At 53.6% G+C, this 16355-nt stretch overlaps 1 protein-coding gene and 1 long non-coding RNA gene across 9 annotated transcripts in view; one reads left to right on the top strand and one right to left on the bottom strand.

Annotated features, from left to right (window-relative positions):
* The window catches only part of ANK1 (ankyrin 1), a 62925-nt gene that overhangs the window by 24787 nt on the left and 21783 nt on the right, over window positions 1-16355 (bottom strand). For 6 of the 8 annotated variants that reach the window (XM_014955915.1, XM_014955911.1, XM_014955909.1 and 3 more), the window contains exons 2-5: window positions 16258-16350; window positions 6369-6470; window positions 1177-1275; window positions 14-112 (exon numbers count right to left, since the gene is read on the bottom strand). In XM_014955915.1, coding sequence (XP_014811401.1) covers window positions 14-112; window positions 1177-1275; window positions 6369-6470; window positions 16258-16350 — 393 coding nt within the window. Of the gene's footprint in view, window positions 1-13; window positions 113-1176; window positions 1276-6368; window positions 6471-15592; window positions 15747-16257; window positions 16351-16355 lie in introns of those variants that run through there. The other 2 variants (XM_014955914.1, XM_014955913.1) reach the window with 2 other exon arrangements.
* Window positions 6660-10671, top strand: LOC106896160. Its single transcript, XR_001413600.1, has 3 exons — window positions 6660-8620; window positions 8739-8883; window positions 9624-10671. It is a non-coding gene; the product is annotated as an uncharacterized LOC106896160 (long non-coding RNA).

The raw sequence follows: 16355 nt of genomic DNA, 5'->3' as shown, positions 1-16355 counted from the left end.
CAGGTCACTCTACCTGTGACTGCGCATTGACGTTGGCCCCATAGTTCACCAGTTCCCGGACCACGTCCTGTTGTCCAGCCAGGGCAGCGATGTGCAGGGCTGTGTTTCCCTTCTGAAAGACACCACAGGGCAGCGCTCAGGAGCTGAAGCAGCCACGATGCTGAGGAAAGATGGGCCTGACATGCTAACAGGCGTGCAAAGAGCAGCTGGCCAGGAGAAGTCTGTGGGGCCACACAGCCCTTGCTCCATGCCCCATCCCCACTACAGAGCAGGCAGCTACCCTTCACGTTTGCTGGCCAGGAAAGAGAGTGATTTCATCTCTCCCATGAAGTTACTGGCAGCAAAAGCTGTGTGCGCTGTCAGGCCCTGTGTATCTCCAGCACTGAGAGACGAGGAGGGGAGGGAGGACGGGGGGCTGAGCTGGCAGTCTTCAGGCAAAACTGCAGTGTGCACCCTGGAAGCCAAGGCATCCCGGCAGAGCTAAGGGATGATAAGCAGGCTGGAAAATGCAGACACAGGCTCCTCCGAATTGTGCCTTTGGGTGGTGTGGCAGAATGCCAGGCTCTGCTCTGCGCCTTGAGCCCTGCCAGAGCGGTGGGGAGGTGGGGAGCCAGCCCCCCCGGGCTCTCACAGCCCTTCAGATGGTGCTGGAGGCTGCTCATTTGTCAGCCCGGCTCGCTTGCGCAGTGTCTCTCTCGTCACTGAGCAAGAACCACACCCCACCGTGGTGATGCAAGGAGAGAATGAGATGTTATTTATGGAGCGCAGGAGCTCTCCAGGCTTGTGAGAATGGTACCAAGGGCATCTCCGTGTTGCACCACGCAGGGGTGCCATGGGGCAGCACAGGCTGACCCCAGCCGGCAGCCAGTGCCGGGAGGAGATGTGGATGAAGACAGCACTAGTATGTGTTGTGGCTTCTGTTACTCCTCTCCTGAGCTCACAGTGGCCCCTGTGGCCCAGAGGAACCTCCCACCTGGAGGTGCCCAGCACAGCTCCAACTGGGCTGAAATCACAGCCTGGTCTCCAGGCCCAGCCCAGCACCATCACCATCAGCACAGCCCTTCCAGGGGCTGAAAGCAAACAGCGTGATTCACCACTCGGCTACTACTGCCGTGTCTGCCAGCAATGGCAGGGTGCGGAGTAGGGACTAACATGACCAGAATCCCTTGTCCTCACCTTGGTTGTTGTCTCCAAAACGATCTCCTTGTGCAGCAGCTCCACCACCATTTTCACGTGGCCCTCCTTGGAGGCCAAGTGCAGGGCATTCAGCCCATTCTGGAAGGAGAGAAGGTGGGAGAGGGGCATTAGTCACCTGCTGGGGCTGGGGCTCTGCAGGGACCCCCCTACTCTGAGCTCCTGTGCGGACACAACTGTGGGCACTTGGCCCACACTGGAGAAAGGGCAGATTGGTGGGAACAGAAGCCCTGGCCTTGTCCTCGAACCCTGTGCTGGCAGCCAGCACGACAACCATGGTTATCTCCAGGGTGCCAGGGCAACTGTGTGCTGAATGCTGAGCTGCTGACTAATGCTGGAGGTTTCTCATGAACAAAACATACAGCTCCCGTAGATTATTTCCTATGGGTGGGTGTCACTACAGCCCAGAGCATATGTGTTTGTTGCCACAGGAACTGTTTCAGTCCCCTCTGCTCATGGCACATCCCTGATGTCAACTGTCTCTGCTCAAGTGACTTTCCTTGGGGTGTCGCACCCCGCCATCGCCTGCCTGCAGCCCAGCTTTTCAAACCTAAAGCACAGAGCAGAGCTTTGTGTATGGCCCAGAGCTGCTGTGAAAGTGCCCATACAAACATTAAACTTTAACATTTACACAGGCAGAAGTGCAGTGGCTGAGAAGCTCTGCCTGCGACAATGATTTTATCAAGCAGCAGCCAAATTTAATTCACGCCAGTTGAGGAGCTCCTTCCTGGCTTCTCAGACTGCCCCATCCTGCAGCCCCTGCTCAGCAGAGGGTCGGCTTCACCCCCTCAGAGTTTGGCTGCAGCAAAGGGTGCAGAAAAAACGTTGGCTGGGCCACTGCTATGCTCCACCAGCTCCAGAAATCCCCCAGACAACTGAAGTGACTTCTCAGGAACAGGTCTGTGTGTGCCCCAGTTTAGCTCGCCCTTTTCCAACACATGAGACCTGTGCTCTAGGGGCAAAGGGCTGCCCAATGCCCTTTTAGCATCCCCGGGCCTGTCAGGAGGTGTCAGGCCAGTCGGTTCCCCAGAGGCTGCTAAGACAGCTTCTGCTCCATTATTTTTGACATCCTGCTTCTGCTTCCCAGATGTGAACAAAAGGGCTGGGATATTTGCTAGCAAAGAGGTTAAATACTTGCAGGCAATTTCATATGTCACTTTTTCCCCACAAGGCAAACCTTCCTTGTCCCTCACTTCTCCTGGGCAGATGCACTATGTTTACTCACCCCTACGCAATGCTGTCGCCTGGCAGAGCCGCCAGCTCCCCGAGAGCACATGGTCCTGCCCAAGCTCTCCACCTCCCAACCATCTGTTTCGGCTCCTGTGGAGCACTGGAAGGTCACTTCACAGAATTGCTTCATCCCCACCTGAATATAGGTAGAGGAGCAGAAAATGCCCAGGGAGGCTCCAGTTCCAGCCCTCAAAGCTCCAGTTAAGTTTAGAACAGCTTCAGGAATGTTATCATACTGGAAAAAGATTTTTCCACCCTCTCACTCAAATCACCAGCTATCCAGGGATCGTGGTCAAAGATTCACAGATTCTTTTGCTCAAAACTGATTACAGCACAAAGAGCAAATACCTAAAAATCCACAGGCTTCCTCAGCATACCAACTCCAAAGTCCCTATGACCCTCAAGCACAAAAGGCCTGCTTCCAAGGGAAAATGAAGTGGGAACACTGCAACAACCACAGAACAGAGCCACCGAACGGAAATGCTCCCCAGCCTGGCTCCACTGAGCCCATCGCCTCGGTCAAGCCCAGCTTGACTAAGACACACCTACACAACTCCATACAGATGGCCACCGACACCCTTAACTTCATGACCTCCCAAGTTGGATATGGCCACAGACACACACACTTTTTCTCGGTTACACTCACAAAAAAATGCTGGGAGTGCAAGACCACAGATGTTCAGTTGCTCTCCTCAACACACGTGCCTTTTTACACAAGGGATTCGTAAATAACCTTTTGAATGCTGAAAACCTGTGAGGAATCATTATTCTCTGGCCTTACGGCAATAAGCGCAATGTTTGCAGAAGATCATTTCCCTGCAGCCCATCGATATTTCTGCTGCTGGAACAATACAGGCTGTTTTGCATATTTGCTTTGGCTTGACAGCTCCTCTGACCCAAAACCGCCACAGGATGTGCTTAATTTGAAAGGTGCTGTATTCTTCTCCCTAAGTGCCGCAAATGCTTCCCAAAAATCCCAGTCACTGGCTGTCAATGCGACAAATGCAGCCCAGAAAACACAAAAGGCAGGACTTTGCACTTAGCCTGTGACAAAGTGGGGCCCTGCCCTGGATTGCCCATCAGGACTGTAGTGGCCACCCCAACAGAGACTAGTTGGCTAGCTCTGCACTGTTCCCTGCTGGCATGAGTCCTGGCAGCTTGTCCTTAGGTCTCCGGCTCCTCATTGATGAGATGGAAGCATGCAGGAATTCAAAACACGAGAGGTGGATAATGAAGACACCAATGCAGCAATGGAGGGGATAAAATCGGCGGGATGAAGATCAGATGGCATGTCAAGGTCTCTGCACTTGAGTAAGAATACAGGGCCTGTGGGATAGGTCTGACCACATATATCCCTCTTTATTCTATACAGGACATGTGAGGTTGGACCTTTCCCACAGGTCTGATATTCCTCAGAAGGAAACCCCAAAGTGCCATCTAACCTCAGGGAGATGGCAGGAACCAGAGCAAAGATGTCAGTGAAGGAAGTGCCTCATACTGTCGTAGCCCTGTGCTCCCGATCAAGGTGTTGCATTCCCTCACCAGCACCAGAAATCTGGCTGGGAACAGGACTCGTAGCCAGTCAGTGGAGACAGCTGGTGACTGACCATCTCTCTGGGTGAGGAAGAAGTTCAAAGCCATCGTCTTTATCTTGTGGCTGGGTCTCCCTGTTTTAATTCTTTGCAGGGCCCTCTCCAGAACCAGATATTCCTCCGCACTAGGGCAGAACAGGAGCAGCAGACATGGAAATCCTCCCTCTGGTTTTAGGCTTGTATTGGAAATGAGTGAACATCCATGGCACGCTCTGCTTGTGGAGTCTCCCAGCTCGGACAGCATGGGCCAGTGCGGCCAAACACAGCCCCCACCTACTCCTACCCCTCTCTTCCAGACACCCACAGAAACTGCCAGGGGGGGATTCTCTGAGCCACTTGTGAGCGGGCAAAGGTGATTTTCCCTCCAGGCTCTGCCCCAGCCTCCACACACAGGAACATCCCACACAGGGCAGCATCCCCAGTCCCTCCTGGGAAGGAGTGCGGCAGCATCTCCCTGCGATTTGCTCTCCCAGAGGTCTGTCAGGGAGCAGTGGGTGCATTAAACACTGATTTGTCTCTGCTCGTTTGTAGCTAAGCACTTGGGAGCAGGAGCAGTGTGACTGCTTCACTTCCAGCCACTGGCCCACTGTTGTGGCTCAATTACAGGGGCTGCTGCTCCCCCAGGAGAGATGAGGGAAGCAGCAGCTGGGTTTAAGGACTGGGGCAAATTCTGAAATGAAACACAGCAACTTGGAAGGTGCAAACACGGGATCTACCCAGTGCCAAGCGCAGGCCATGTCAGGCAGCCCAGTGCTAAAAGTGCGCCACATGCCCTCTCCTCTCTTCAAACCCTGTAGTTATGGGGTCAGAGCCTCTAACCCACCAACAGGCCCCATGGAAAAGCTCATCTTCAAAGGACTCTGAAACTGAACATTTTCTACCTCTTCTCCCTGCAAGACCCTTCTGATCTAAATCCCGTATGGCCCCACAGAACCCCAGGACAGAAGTCTTTGAGAGTATCTGGTCGCTGATTATGAATTAATAAACCAGATCATAAGATAATACAGTGATGAACAAAATGAGCAACTCCTGAGCTTTTCCCAAATCCCATGAAGTGTCCCAGAGAGGAGATGCAAGCTGCAGCATGCCCCAGGGGTCTGCAGAAGCCCAGCATCCCTGCATGGTACCATTGGTAAGAAAAGAAAAGGAGATGATGACATTTCCTGGGGGAGCCTGACTGCAGTGACTGCACTGGGCACTGCAGTGCACAAATCAGTAGGTCTGAACTACGTTCAGTTTGAGGACTTGACACTTAAACCAGGTGAATATACATCCGTGCTACCTGCCCTGTCCGCCCCCCCCAGCATCACTACTGCTCAGGAAAGCAGCCGAGGACTCAGCCCAAGCCCCCCAAGTCTCTCCCTACAGCACCTGCACTGACTCAGGCTGAGACACTTGCATTTGGCAGCTACAGAGATCCAAACTGTTTTGCTGTTTATGTGCAAACAACTCCTCTGTGCCTGCAGCTCTCCTTTCCAGGGGCAGACCCATCTCTGCACTGGGCTGGGAGGGTTTCCACCTGCCCAACACCTCCTAGGCCACCAAGACCGGCATTTTTCAAACATCCCTGGCTTGTATTAAACTGCAGCTTCTGGGAACCTGAAAGCCTGAGCGCTGCAGGCGAGGGGCATATCCCCAAGAGTGATTCCTGTGACAACCTGGCCACAGACATCTATCTGCTCTGCCCTCTGATAAGTGGCTGAGCCTCTCGCAGCTGTCCCAGTTCCTTGTCACCCTGCAGGAGCCTCAGATCTCCCTCTTTGCTTACCTGTTACTGCCCTTTGCTATGCTCCAGCCAGTACTGCCAGGCTCCCCAGACCTTTATAGTTATTGCCACCCTCCCTGCCCCAAAGACAACCAGCCTTTCAGCTGGGCCCCAGCTCTGGGGCACAGCCCTGGAGACTGCACAGTGCCTTTGCAGAGCAGATCATCCCCAGGAAATCCCCTCCACACAGCAGAGTCACCGCTGCGCTCCACCAAACAGAGCACTGCTTTTCTCTCATCCCCATCTCTCCTCATCAGGAGCCAGACACATCAGGAGCAGGAGGGGATGGGGAAGCACAGGCAGCCTCTCCCACAAGATTTTTGAACTTCCTCTGCCAGGCAAGTTACTATCAGCCAAATTATACCCTGCTCCATGGCAGGCAGGACTGTGGGATCAGGCCAGGTTCTCCCAATGGGATACGCAGAGCAGAGCAAGTGAGCAGCCACGGAGAACTCCCCTGCCTCCATCCTACAGGAGTAGTGCAGGGAAGCAGAGCAGTGACTGTCACCGGGCCTGGGGGAGTCACCGAGTGGCACATTTTCACATGAACTAGAGATAGTACCAGAAGCCCCATGAGTTTCACTTACCTGGTTACAGGTGTTAATATCTACCCCATTCCTGAGGTGATCCAAGGCTTTGTCCAGATTCCCGGATCTTGCAGCTCTCAAGAAACTGGTTGCAGCATCGGCCTTGGGGAAAAAAAGAAAATGCATGAGACTGAGTCCCTCTCTTCTCCCCCATCACCAGCACAGGGCCAGCTCTTCACTCGGTTGCAGAGAACACGACTACAGAGACCAAGCAGGTTGAGGTGGGACCTCCTGGGACAGGCTGAGGTGCCCCAAATAAGACAGGAAGAAGTAAAGCTGGGACCTGGACTTAGAGTGAAGAGCATCCAGAAGATGGGCAGGAGAGCCACATGAGGTGTGCAGCTCGTCCCAGCACTGCAGGTGGGGTAGGGGTGAAGCTCTAGGGGACTCCAACCATGGCAGCCTCCTTGGCCCAGGAAACATCTCCATGTCCTTGCTGAGAGAATGCAGTGACGGATGAGGCTTAGACTACAGCCATGGTGAGACCACCGCTGCAGTCCTCCAGAAACCGCTGGGTAGCCGCGGTGGTGAGCTTGAGGACCAGCACTGGGGACAATGACCGCGGCCAAGCGCCTGCAGCCAGGAAAGTCACAACTCTTGTTTCCGACAGAAGCAAGGCAGTGCCTGCCTGCACCACTAAAACGTGGCTACCACAGGCAACACACAGCAATACTTCAAGCCACACTATTTAGCAGTGTAAGGCAGCAAATGATGACCATGGGATGGCTCACCAGAAGCTGGTGAACAAACAGGTGGAAATGCAGTGATGCGGCTCTGTGAGGTTGGGACCTTGGACTGGTAACTACGAGCTGGTTCCTGCCTGCTAGGACCCAAAGGGCTCTCTGCAGCAAAAAGCCAAGAGACATCCATGGTGAGGGCACAGGACACACTCCTCTGCCTTCAGCTCCAACAGAAAATCAGACCTCCTCCTGTACTGCTCATGCTGAGACTGACCAAGGGACCTCCTGCGCTACAAGAGTCTACATCCTGCTATGCCAGGCCACCCTGTAGTGCCTACAGCCTGGATGCTGAGGAGCACCCAGGATGAGGAAGCTCCTGGACAGGAGCTGGAAGCAGCACAGCCACAGAGGACAGCACTGGAGGCAGACCTGGGCAGGATGATGCACCACATGGGTTCAAGGCTCCTCTCTTCCCTTCTCTTAGCAGCCTCAGCTATTCAAATTTGGACTTTGGAGAAGCACAACTCGGTCACCTTCTACTCACCTCCATCTGCCTCCCCCAGCCCATCCTTTCTGCCTGACCCTCCTACCACAGAGACACGTAACCCTGTCCTAGGCCCACCGGTCTGCTACCCCCTGCAACAACCATGTCCATGGAGAGGGTGTCCTGGTCCCTGCCGTGCCAGGCACACGCTGCAGAGCTGGGCCTGGGCTCCCACAGCAGTGTCCAGGTGCCATGGGGGCCACCCAGGGGCAGAGGGACAGGCAGAGCAGGGCAGCAGCACCGTGCCCTGTCCTGGCACACAGCCTCCGGGGGGGGGGACGACACACGTGCCCATCGCGTGACCTCCCCAGCCAGCTGGCTCCACTTGCTGCCACTGCAGAGGACAGCCCTGTCCACCTGGGGAGAGACCCCAGATTCACAGCAGAGCTGCCGGCTTTGGGGAGGACTGCGGGCACAGAGGAGACACAGCTCTGTGTGTCTCTCGTAGAGGATGATCTACCATGAGAGGCAGAGGCAGCACCAGCACTGTGCCTTGCAGTACACGTTTCCACGCTGAGCCCTGCCTGTGCTGTCTGGGGTCTAGAGAGGAAACACCAACAGCTTCAAGCAACAGGTTGAATGCAAAGAGATTTTCCAGCTCCAGACCCTGCTAGAAGCCTCTGTATTTCGGTCAGGATCAATGACAGGGCTGCATGCCAGCCACAGCACAGACCGTCCACAGCAAACCCCCTGGAAAATCAAAGCTCAGCTCAGCCAGGCTCTCCCACCCATGGGACACACATGGAGCTGCGAAGATTTAAAATGGTAAATCTCTACAGGCTGCAGCAGCAAAGGGGCTCCCAAAGCCCCAGCACACCCAGCAGCAGAGACTACAGGCAGAAAGCAAGCAGAAAAGCAAAGCGAAGGTCTCCGAAGGCAGGGAGGAGAAGTGCGTTGTATACTCACAGCCACGTCTGGACCGGACCTGCCCTTTCGTGCTGCCATAGTCCGGCACTTCAGCTGAAACCTGAGCCCAGCGTCCCCCCTCTCCCTCCTTGGTTATCTACTCCCTAGCTTTGAGAGAGCCAGTAAGTTACATTGCATTCTATCTAAAAATACAGGCTCCCTCCTCGCTCCAACGCAGACCCTGCAGGAATCGCCAGCCGCTAATGGAATTTGTTCATTTTCTCTCCATTATTGTGTCAGACAGGATATTTAATACCAAGCCGCCTCCGGAAAGCAGATGACTGCTGCCAAGAGCAGGGAGCGGGTCAGAGCTGCAGGTACCACCTCGGGAGCAGCAGAGAAAGAGCAGCCCCACAGACGTGCCCAGGAGCCTGGCATCTCACAGGTAACGCCTGCCACCGAGGAGAGGGGTCGCTCCTCCCTCGCACCCCTCTGGGTGCTGTGTCCAGAGCCTCGGAGAACATGCTGAGGCTTCAGAGGTACTGCCTTTCTGCTGGCCATGTTCAGCAACACCTTTCAGAGATGCACAGGGGGATGCAGGACACCAGGCAGACCAGACATGCAGCCACAGAAGAAGACATAGCTCAGCTCAAATGGTAAAAGCAGAGGGAAAAGATCCACAGTCATATTGCCCTTCTGATGTCAGTGTGTATGTCGGGGCTGTCCGCTTATCACTCAGGGGCATTCGTTCAGAAAGGCTGGCTTTGTTTTGGGATGTCAGAGAGCAAGACAACGCTAGATTAGCCAAGGAACTGAAGTAGGGAGTGAGTCACTGCCATCTCCTGGGTTTCAGCAAAAAGGAGCAGTGACAGTAAGAAACACATAGACCTGATGGACACAAGTAGATGTGCATATCAAATAGATACACATCCCAATCAGCACAACACCAGTGTTCCTAAACACAGACACACACACATTGCACAGTTACCATCCACTAATAAGCACAAAGCATAGCATGGGCATGCTACATGCACCACAGTGTTTGTACAGACATGCACACGCGGTCACTGGCTACCCCGTGTGCCCCAGGACACACAGCAACTGCTTCCAGAGGCAGAGAGCCTCTACTGGTTTTCATTTCTTTGGAGTTTGCAGTGTTTCTTTCCATTCTCCTTTACCTTCCAGGAAGGAGCTATTCCAGAGGAGAAAATATCCTGCCTCACTTGCTGTTGTGCACCTCCTGCACTTCTACACAGCCGCTAAACCCTACACCATGGGTGCCCTGCCCCACAGACTAGCGGACATTCAAGCTGTGAGGTGTCAGGAGGCTGCTTCCAGCAATTCCCCAAGAGAGAAGCCTTGGATCTGGACTTTGCAAAGCGCTCCAAGACCTTTTAAAGTAAAAAACATAGCACAGCACATCGGACTGTGATTCTATTCTGTTCTGTTCCATTCTATTCTATTATCAGGAAAAAGCTCCCCTCGTCTACTGACAATCTAAGTTTTTTCCTTTCCCTCTCCTGGCCCTGGTTAGTGGCTTCCCCTGTTCCTATTCATAGGTGCTTTCCTGCTCTCACAGTCTCACCCCACAAAGCATTACTGCCGCTCGATGAATCTCCCAGCTCTTCACCCCAACATGAGTCTCCTGGACCTGACCAAGCCCGTGGACTTGACCATTCCCATTGTAGCCATGGCCAAGGCAATAAGCATAGGGGAAGCTCTGCCAAACCAGAGGCTCAGCCTGGATTTCAAGGGCTGTAGTCAGAAGCTGGGTAATCCTGCTCTGTCTTCTGGCTGTGGTGGGAGTCCTGCTCTAATCTCTTCTGGCAGTGCCTGGCTCTTGCTCCCACCCAGGGAGGAGCTGCTGCCAGCACCTTCTGCACATCACTGATAACGTAAGGGAGGGTCCCAGCATTGCCTTCTGGGAAAGGTGGGCACATTTGTCAGGACACCACTCTGTACAAGCTGCCAAACGCTGCAACTAGATGATTCCCAACTGCAAATAAGTTTAGGGACTTGTGCTGATCTCACAATGTTTTCTGGGACGCAAAGACAGGCAAGAGAGGCAAATTGCCACACTGTTCAAGACTGGAAAAAGGCACATGTGCATCCTGCTACACTGCCCTCTTTACGCTGTCTGCCCACTCGTCTCCTCTATTTGCAATTCTGCTGAGCAATGAGGGACTGCAGCTCCTGTGCTGTTCATAGAGCACCCGGCATCAGGAGGGGCTGAGGGGCTTCTCGCTGAGGAGCTCCAGAGGACCTGGGAGCCCTTCACTGCAAGGATGTGCACACAGGTCTGTGGGACTGCCTGGGAACATGTCCTGCTATGGACAGTGCCAAAGATACCCAAAGAAAGGGACTAGGTGCCCTTTCCAACAGGTCTCTGGCTCCAGCCATCCCTGGAGAGCATCCCTGCTCGCACCGCAGGCAGCACAGACAGCGAGGGCAGCACACCCACTCAGGGACTGTGAGCATCCACTGGACCTTCTCACTGCCTGCAGGAACACTGCTTCAATGCTTGAAACCAGCCCACTCCCTGCTCCATTGGAAGAGCTGCAAGGACAAGTTACAGAGAGGGAGGAGTAGGGGAGCTTGCAGTCACTGGGTATTTTTGAAATGGGCTGTATTTCTTCACTGTTACCTAGAGGTACCACCCAGCCAGAGCTACATTCGAAACATGTGGTGCTATAGGGAATTCCCAGACTCTCGATTCTCAGATTGTTCAGCTCCTGCCTTTCCCCCTCCCTGGTCTCTGCTGTGTATCTTCAGAGTCTCTGCCCTCACTGAAGAGCAGCGCTGCTCTTACGCTAGAGAAGAGGAATTGCAATGCAATGCAGATTTCAAGTAACAAATTGCTTCCCATGCCTTGGGCAGCAAAACACTTTCTGCCAAACGGCAAACCCAGTAGCCAACAAGTTTGGGTCTGCTCCGCTGCCGAGCCACTCAGCTGACACCTGTATGGGAAGGGAGGGAAGCTGGCTTAGTCCCTGCGTGCCAGAGGCAGGAGGATGCAGACCAGGCCCCTCTGGAGCAGGCACCCTCCCGCCAACCCTACACTGGTTCAGGTTTGTTTCTGCCAGGCCTTGCTACTGGAGAACATTGCCAGTGAAGAGCAGCAGGCTTTGCTGCATGAAAAGCTTCCTATGGCTGCTCTATAGCAAAAATCTTGAAAGCAATTACACCTAATTAAACCACTACACAGGTCTCTTGCTGTCTCAAGAGTTTTGCCACTAATGATAACTCTGCATCTTCAGACCCTTTTGTCTCTTTTGTATTCTTTGGAAGACGTGCTCCTTCCAGCAAGGAGCTCAGCAGCTCCTGCTCTGCAAGCTGCAGGCATCTGTTCACAGCTCCGTTGTTCTAACACTCCCTCAAAACCCCTTACCAGGAGCAACACATGCCACCCTCTCTCTGGGACACCTTAGGAGCAAAGGCAGCTGGGGTGTCTTGCAAACTGGGGTGTGCAAACTGCGTGACAGCAGAGAAATGGCAGCAGGAGGGCCATGGTCCCTCCTGAGCACCATGTGCTGCTGCTAAGGGGGAGGCGCAGTTTTACCACTGGCCCTGCCTGAGGGAGGCACAGTGGCAGACACACATCCTCCTGCTGTATGTGGCCAGTCTGCTGGTGAACGGGGGAAACCGAGACAGATTGACACTGGCTCATGGCGCAGGGGACAGGACAGGCTGGGCAGCAACAATCATCCCAACAAACAGAGGCCCAGGACCGGCAGCAAGATGCAAACCTGAATCCTGGCACCAAAGCCATATATTGTTACAGGCATCCTGCCTAGGTGGAGTGGAAATGTCCAACTCACATCTAGGAGGTCATCCAGTCACTTCCAGCTGCAATGCTGGAAGGGTGCTGGAACTTAAGGTCAGTGTTGCCAGCCAGGGAGGTATTGTAATGAACCTTGCAACTGCCCTTGACATTTGCTTTGACATTTCTTTGCTCATGTGGGATTGTGTCCCATAGTGGGCACGATCCCCCCTGTGAGGCATTATTTCCAGCAGAGACAGCAAAGCCTTACATCAGTGTGCTGGTTTACTTTTAAGCCTAACCCAGGGATTTCTCTGGATGTCCCTGCCTTGCAGACATCAAGTGCCCAGGTCGGCAGGTGATAACCTGGATCCTCATCAGATGAGGAGAATATTTCAGTCCCAGAAACACAGTGAAACAGCTGCTGAGATTAACAGCAGTCAAAGATGGCACTGAGGGTCTCTTTAACATGATCAGGGAAGATGAGGAAAATTGAATTAGAGATTCAATTCAAAAAGAATTAGAGATTCAATCCAAAATCCCAGAAACAGAACTCATGCTGTCTGCTTTACAGGAACTTTCTCTCCTATTCACAGAAACTTGACACTCTCAGTGGTCCCTGCAGCAGAAACAAAACCTACTGGCAGGTTTCTGCCTTCTGAGTAGAAGACAGCATTCAGCAGAGCACAGCATCTCCAGAGAGGCCACAGTAGCAAAGCCCCAGGCAGGCAGCTAGCAGAGCATGGAGAGCAGGCTACATACTGCAAACCCAGATGAAAGAGAATAGCAAAAGCATTGGGAAAATTCATCAGATAAAAGGATAAATCCACATGCCCAAATTCTGTTCTCTCATCATCCTCATCCCTGCCCACATGATTTAAGACAGATAAATCCATATGCTCAAGTTCCAAGTTCTACTCTCTAATTACCTAATCATCCCCACCTCTGCCTACATGATTTAGGACAGGTTCGCAGATCTTAATAGGACTGATGAGCGTCAAGGCACAAGAGGTCACCTCTGGAAGGCATCTGCCAAGCAAGTTTTTTCTTATTCCATGCACCAGCTGAGAAAACCCTTTGCCCATGCTCCTTTCTGCTGACTGGAGATTTCACAATAGCCCCAGGCCTCACAAAAGCATGTACCACAGAGTTGGATGGTTTATATGCCCAGCAGAGATCCCCAGACCAGAATACAAGGGGGAGCCCAACCATCTTGCAGCAGTTGAATGGGAGCATGCAAGAAATGAAAGATCTGCTTGTGTTTTTGCAGCAAGGCCCTGTTAGAGCTGGAAGACAACTCAGCACAGCGGGCAGAGGAGACATCCCAAAGCAAAAGAAGAACGGCCTCTGGCAGGTTTGTGGGAAGGGAGGCAACTTGACAATTAGCTTTTTGAAAGTACTGAAGAAAGGGGCAAACTTTCAGGTGCAGGCACCAGACTGGCCCCTCCATCACGCGCAATCCTCCATCATTACGTAGCCATGAGTAACTAGCTTTCAGAAAGCCCATTTTTATGCACTCTTAACAGCAAAGGCAGTTCTGGACTGTCACTGGTTGTGCAGTTCAGGGCCAAGTTATCATGGCCCCTGCTGAGCATATTCAGATACTGAGAGGATCTGGGTTGCCATTCAGCTCCTTCCCCGCCCCCCTCCCTCCCCTCCCCGATCCCCTTTGCTATTGCTGAAGCTGGAACAGATTCAGGACTGCGAAGAGGGGGGGTACCAGATACAGCTTAATCTGCTTTGAGCAAGGACTTGGGAGCTGCCCCTATGCAGCAGACTGATCCTTCTGATAAGGGTCCCCTGGTGCTACAGCCTGCAGCTCTATGAAAACTTGCCTCTGTCAGTTCCCACCTGCCACTAATGCATTTTCTAAGTAGTAGAATCAAAAGCTTGTTCTGTCATTTGCAAGCCACCACTTTCCTAATGAAGTACGGTGCTGGGTCCAGCAGCAGTGAGGGGAAAGAGGAACAGGGGCTGGTCCAGGGGTCTGAACTGGGAGCTGGAGACCAGGACATTGTTCCTTTCACATAGAGCCCAAGCAAGGCAAGAATTAACACATCTGTGCTCCTGCCAGCTGAGGCCACGCACACCCAGGGGAAAGCTGTCACTCTCCTTTGATGTTAGCAGGAGCCTTTGCTCTCTGCATATCCTGAAAAAGAAAAGCTATTTTTACCTCACCAGAAAATATATAGACTGTGACTGAAGACAATACAGGAGAGCTTTTTGCTTAGGTGCTACACCTCTTCTAGTAACAGGACAGGGCTTACAGCTGCTGAGAGAGACGCAGCAGCGCTGTAACTGCTTTTTACCTCCTACTTTCTGAATACACTTCCTTCCTTGGACCATGGCATGGCTTAGGCAGGTGTGTGCACTGGGTGCTGGAGAGCTGAGAGGGCTCTAGCAGGTTACCAGTGCAGAAGGAAAGCAGAGACATGCTCTGAGCTTGCCTGACACCAGCCATCGCAGAGCAGCCTCAGGCTCAGGAGATGTGCTGGAGTCCAGATCGTGCCATCAGAATCTGTCCCCGTACTGCCTGAAGAAAATTCCTTCTCTTTTTTAGTGATGCTTATAAACTGCTCCTAATTTCTGCAGTCTGTTCTGATTCACTCTCTACCTCTGCTTCAGCATGGCTAGTCCACATGTGCTTTGTTTGCCCACAGGAGCAAAAGCACTGAGAAGGGGGTTGAGCTGGGATCTGCACACCCTGAGGAGCGGCAGAACAGTCCCTGTGCCTCGGCTGCAATGGATTCACTGCTGGCAGCATTCAACCAGGCTGCTCGGGCCAGCACTTGGGGTGCAGCCTCCGGAAGCCATGCAGGGAGGAAAGCATTGCCAGGAAAGCACCTGAAGCCCAGGCCTGGCCATGTGTCTCTGCCAGCGGCTCCCTGGCGAGGACACGCAAGCAAAGCCGCCGCAGAGCCCATGCTGTGCCTATCACGTCATCCCATGCGCCTGGCCAGAGCTTCAGGTGGGTAAATGAGAAAGATGACAACACAGAAATCAACATTCACCATTACAATAGAGCAAAAAAACAACACTTGGAGGCGCCTCCCTTCTGCCAGCAAAGCAGTGGTGAGAAGGACAGGACAAGTACAGCACCACAGGGACCTAGCCCTTCTGGATTCAGTGTCAGGCTCTGCCACTGGCTCCCAGCGCAACCTTAGGCCAGTTCCCAGCGAACTAAGAAGGGCAGAAAACCCTTCCGGCCATTCTGGGTCCATCCAGCTGCAATCTTTTGGGGACAAGGGCCGCTTTCTCTGGACCAGACTTAAGTCCATGTTACTGGCCAGGATATACCCAAACTCCCATGTGCAAACCAACACCCTGAGAACTGACCTGATTCCTGTCCCCTCAGTGCTGCCCGGTGAGCCCATTACCATGCCCAGGTACTCACCCTCAAGTAACGCAGGCATGGCATCGCTGCCAGAGGTCAGCCCACCCTGGGCAGCCAGGGTCTGCAGCGCCGGTCAGCCCTCTTGCACCGGGTGCTGCAGCCCGGCCAAGTGCGAGCAGCCCGTCTGGAAGAGGTTTATCAGCAGCAGGACTGCACTATCGCCGCTCACACTCGCCCGCACGCTGGCATGGCGGGGAGGCTCCTGCCTGCAGTCTGGAGATTACAGGTTGTCCCACGTCAGGGGCCTGGGGAGAGCGGCCAGGCTGGACACGAAGCCTTTGGCCAGTGTCATGGCTGAGGACGCTGCATAAACATGTCTGCGAGCTGTAAACAGGGAGGGGCCCACATGCGTGAGCCCTGCTCTTCAGGCGGTACAAGGGAAGATGAAACTTCAGAAATACAAAGCAAAATGGAACAGCTCTGTGGCCAGCAGCACACTGTCTCCTGGTCCATGCTGCACAAAGCAGGCTGGGCCAGAGGCAGGTAGCAGAAGACCCCAGACTGTCCGCTGGTCTCTGCCAGACCTTGGCTGGGCACAGTCCCAAATGAAGGGCACCGAGATGGAACTGAAGTGGCGAATGAGGTCTAGTGACAGCAGCTCCAGGCCCTCTGTAGGGCCCGGGGCCTGCTGCAACACAATGAACGCGCCCCTTCCCCCCTTCTACCTGCACAGCAGACTCCTGCTCCAGCATCCCTTCAGGAGATCCTTGCTTGCAGCAAGAAGGCAAGGGGTCCACAGTAGTTGATGCATGCCCTCTCTGAA

Source organism: Calidris pugnax, unplaced genomic scaffold (assembly GCF_001431845.1).
Source record: "Calidris pugnax isolate Ruff unplaced genomic scaffold, ASM143184v1 scaffold314, whole genome shotgun sequence".
NCBI classification, from domain to species: Eukaryota; Metazoa; Chordata; class Aves; order Charadriiformes; family Scolopacidae; genus Calidris; species Calidris pugnax.
This window is presented reverse-complemented; position numbering and strand designations above follow the sequence as displayed.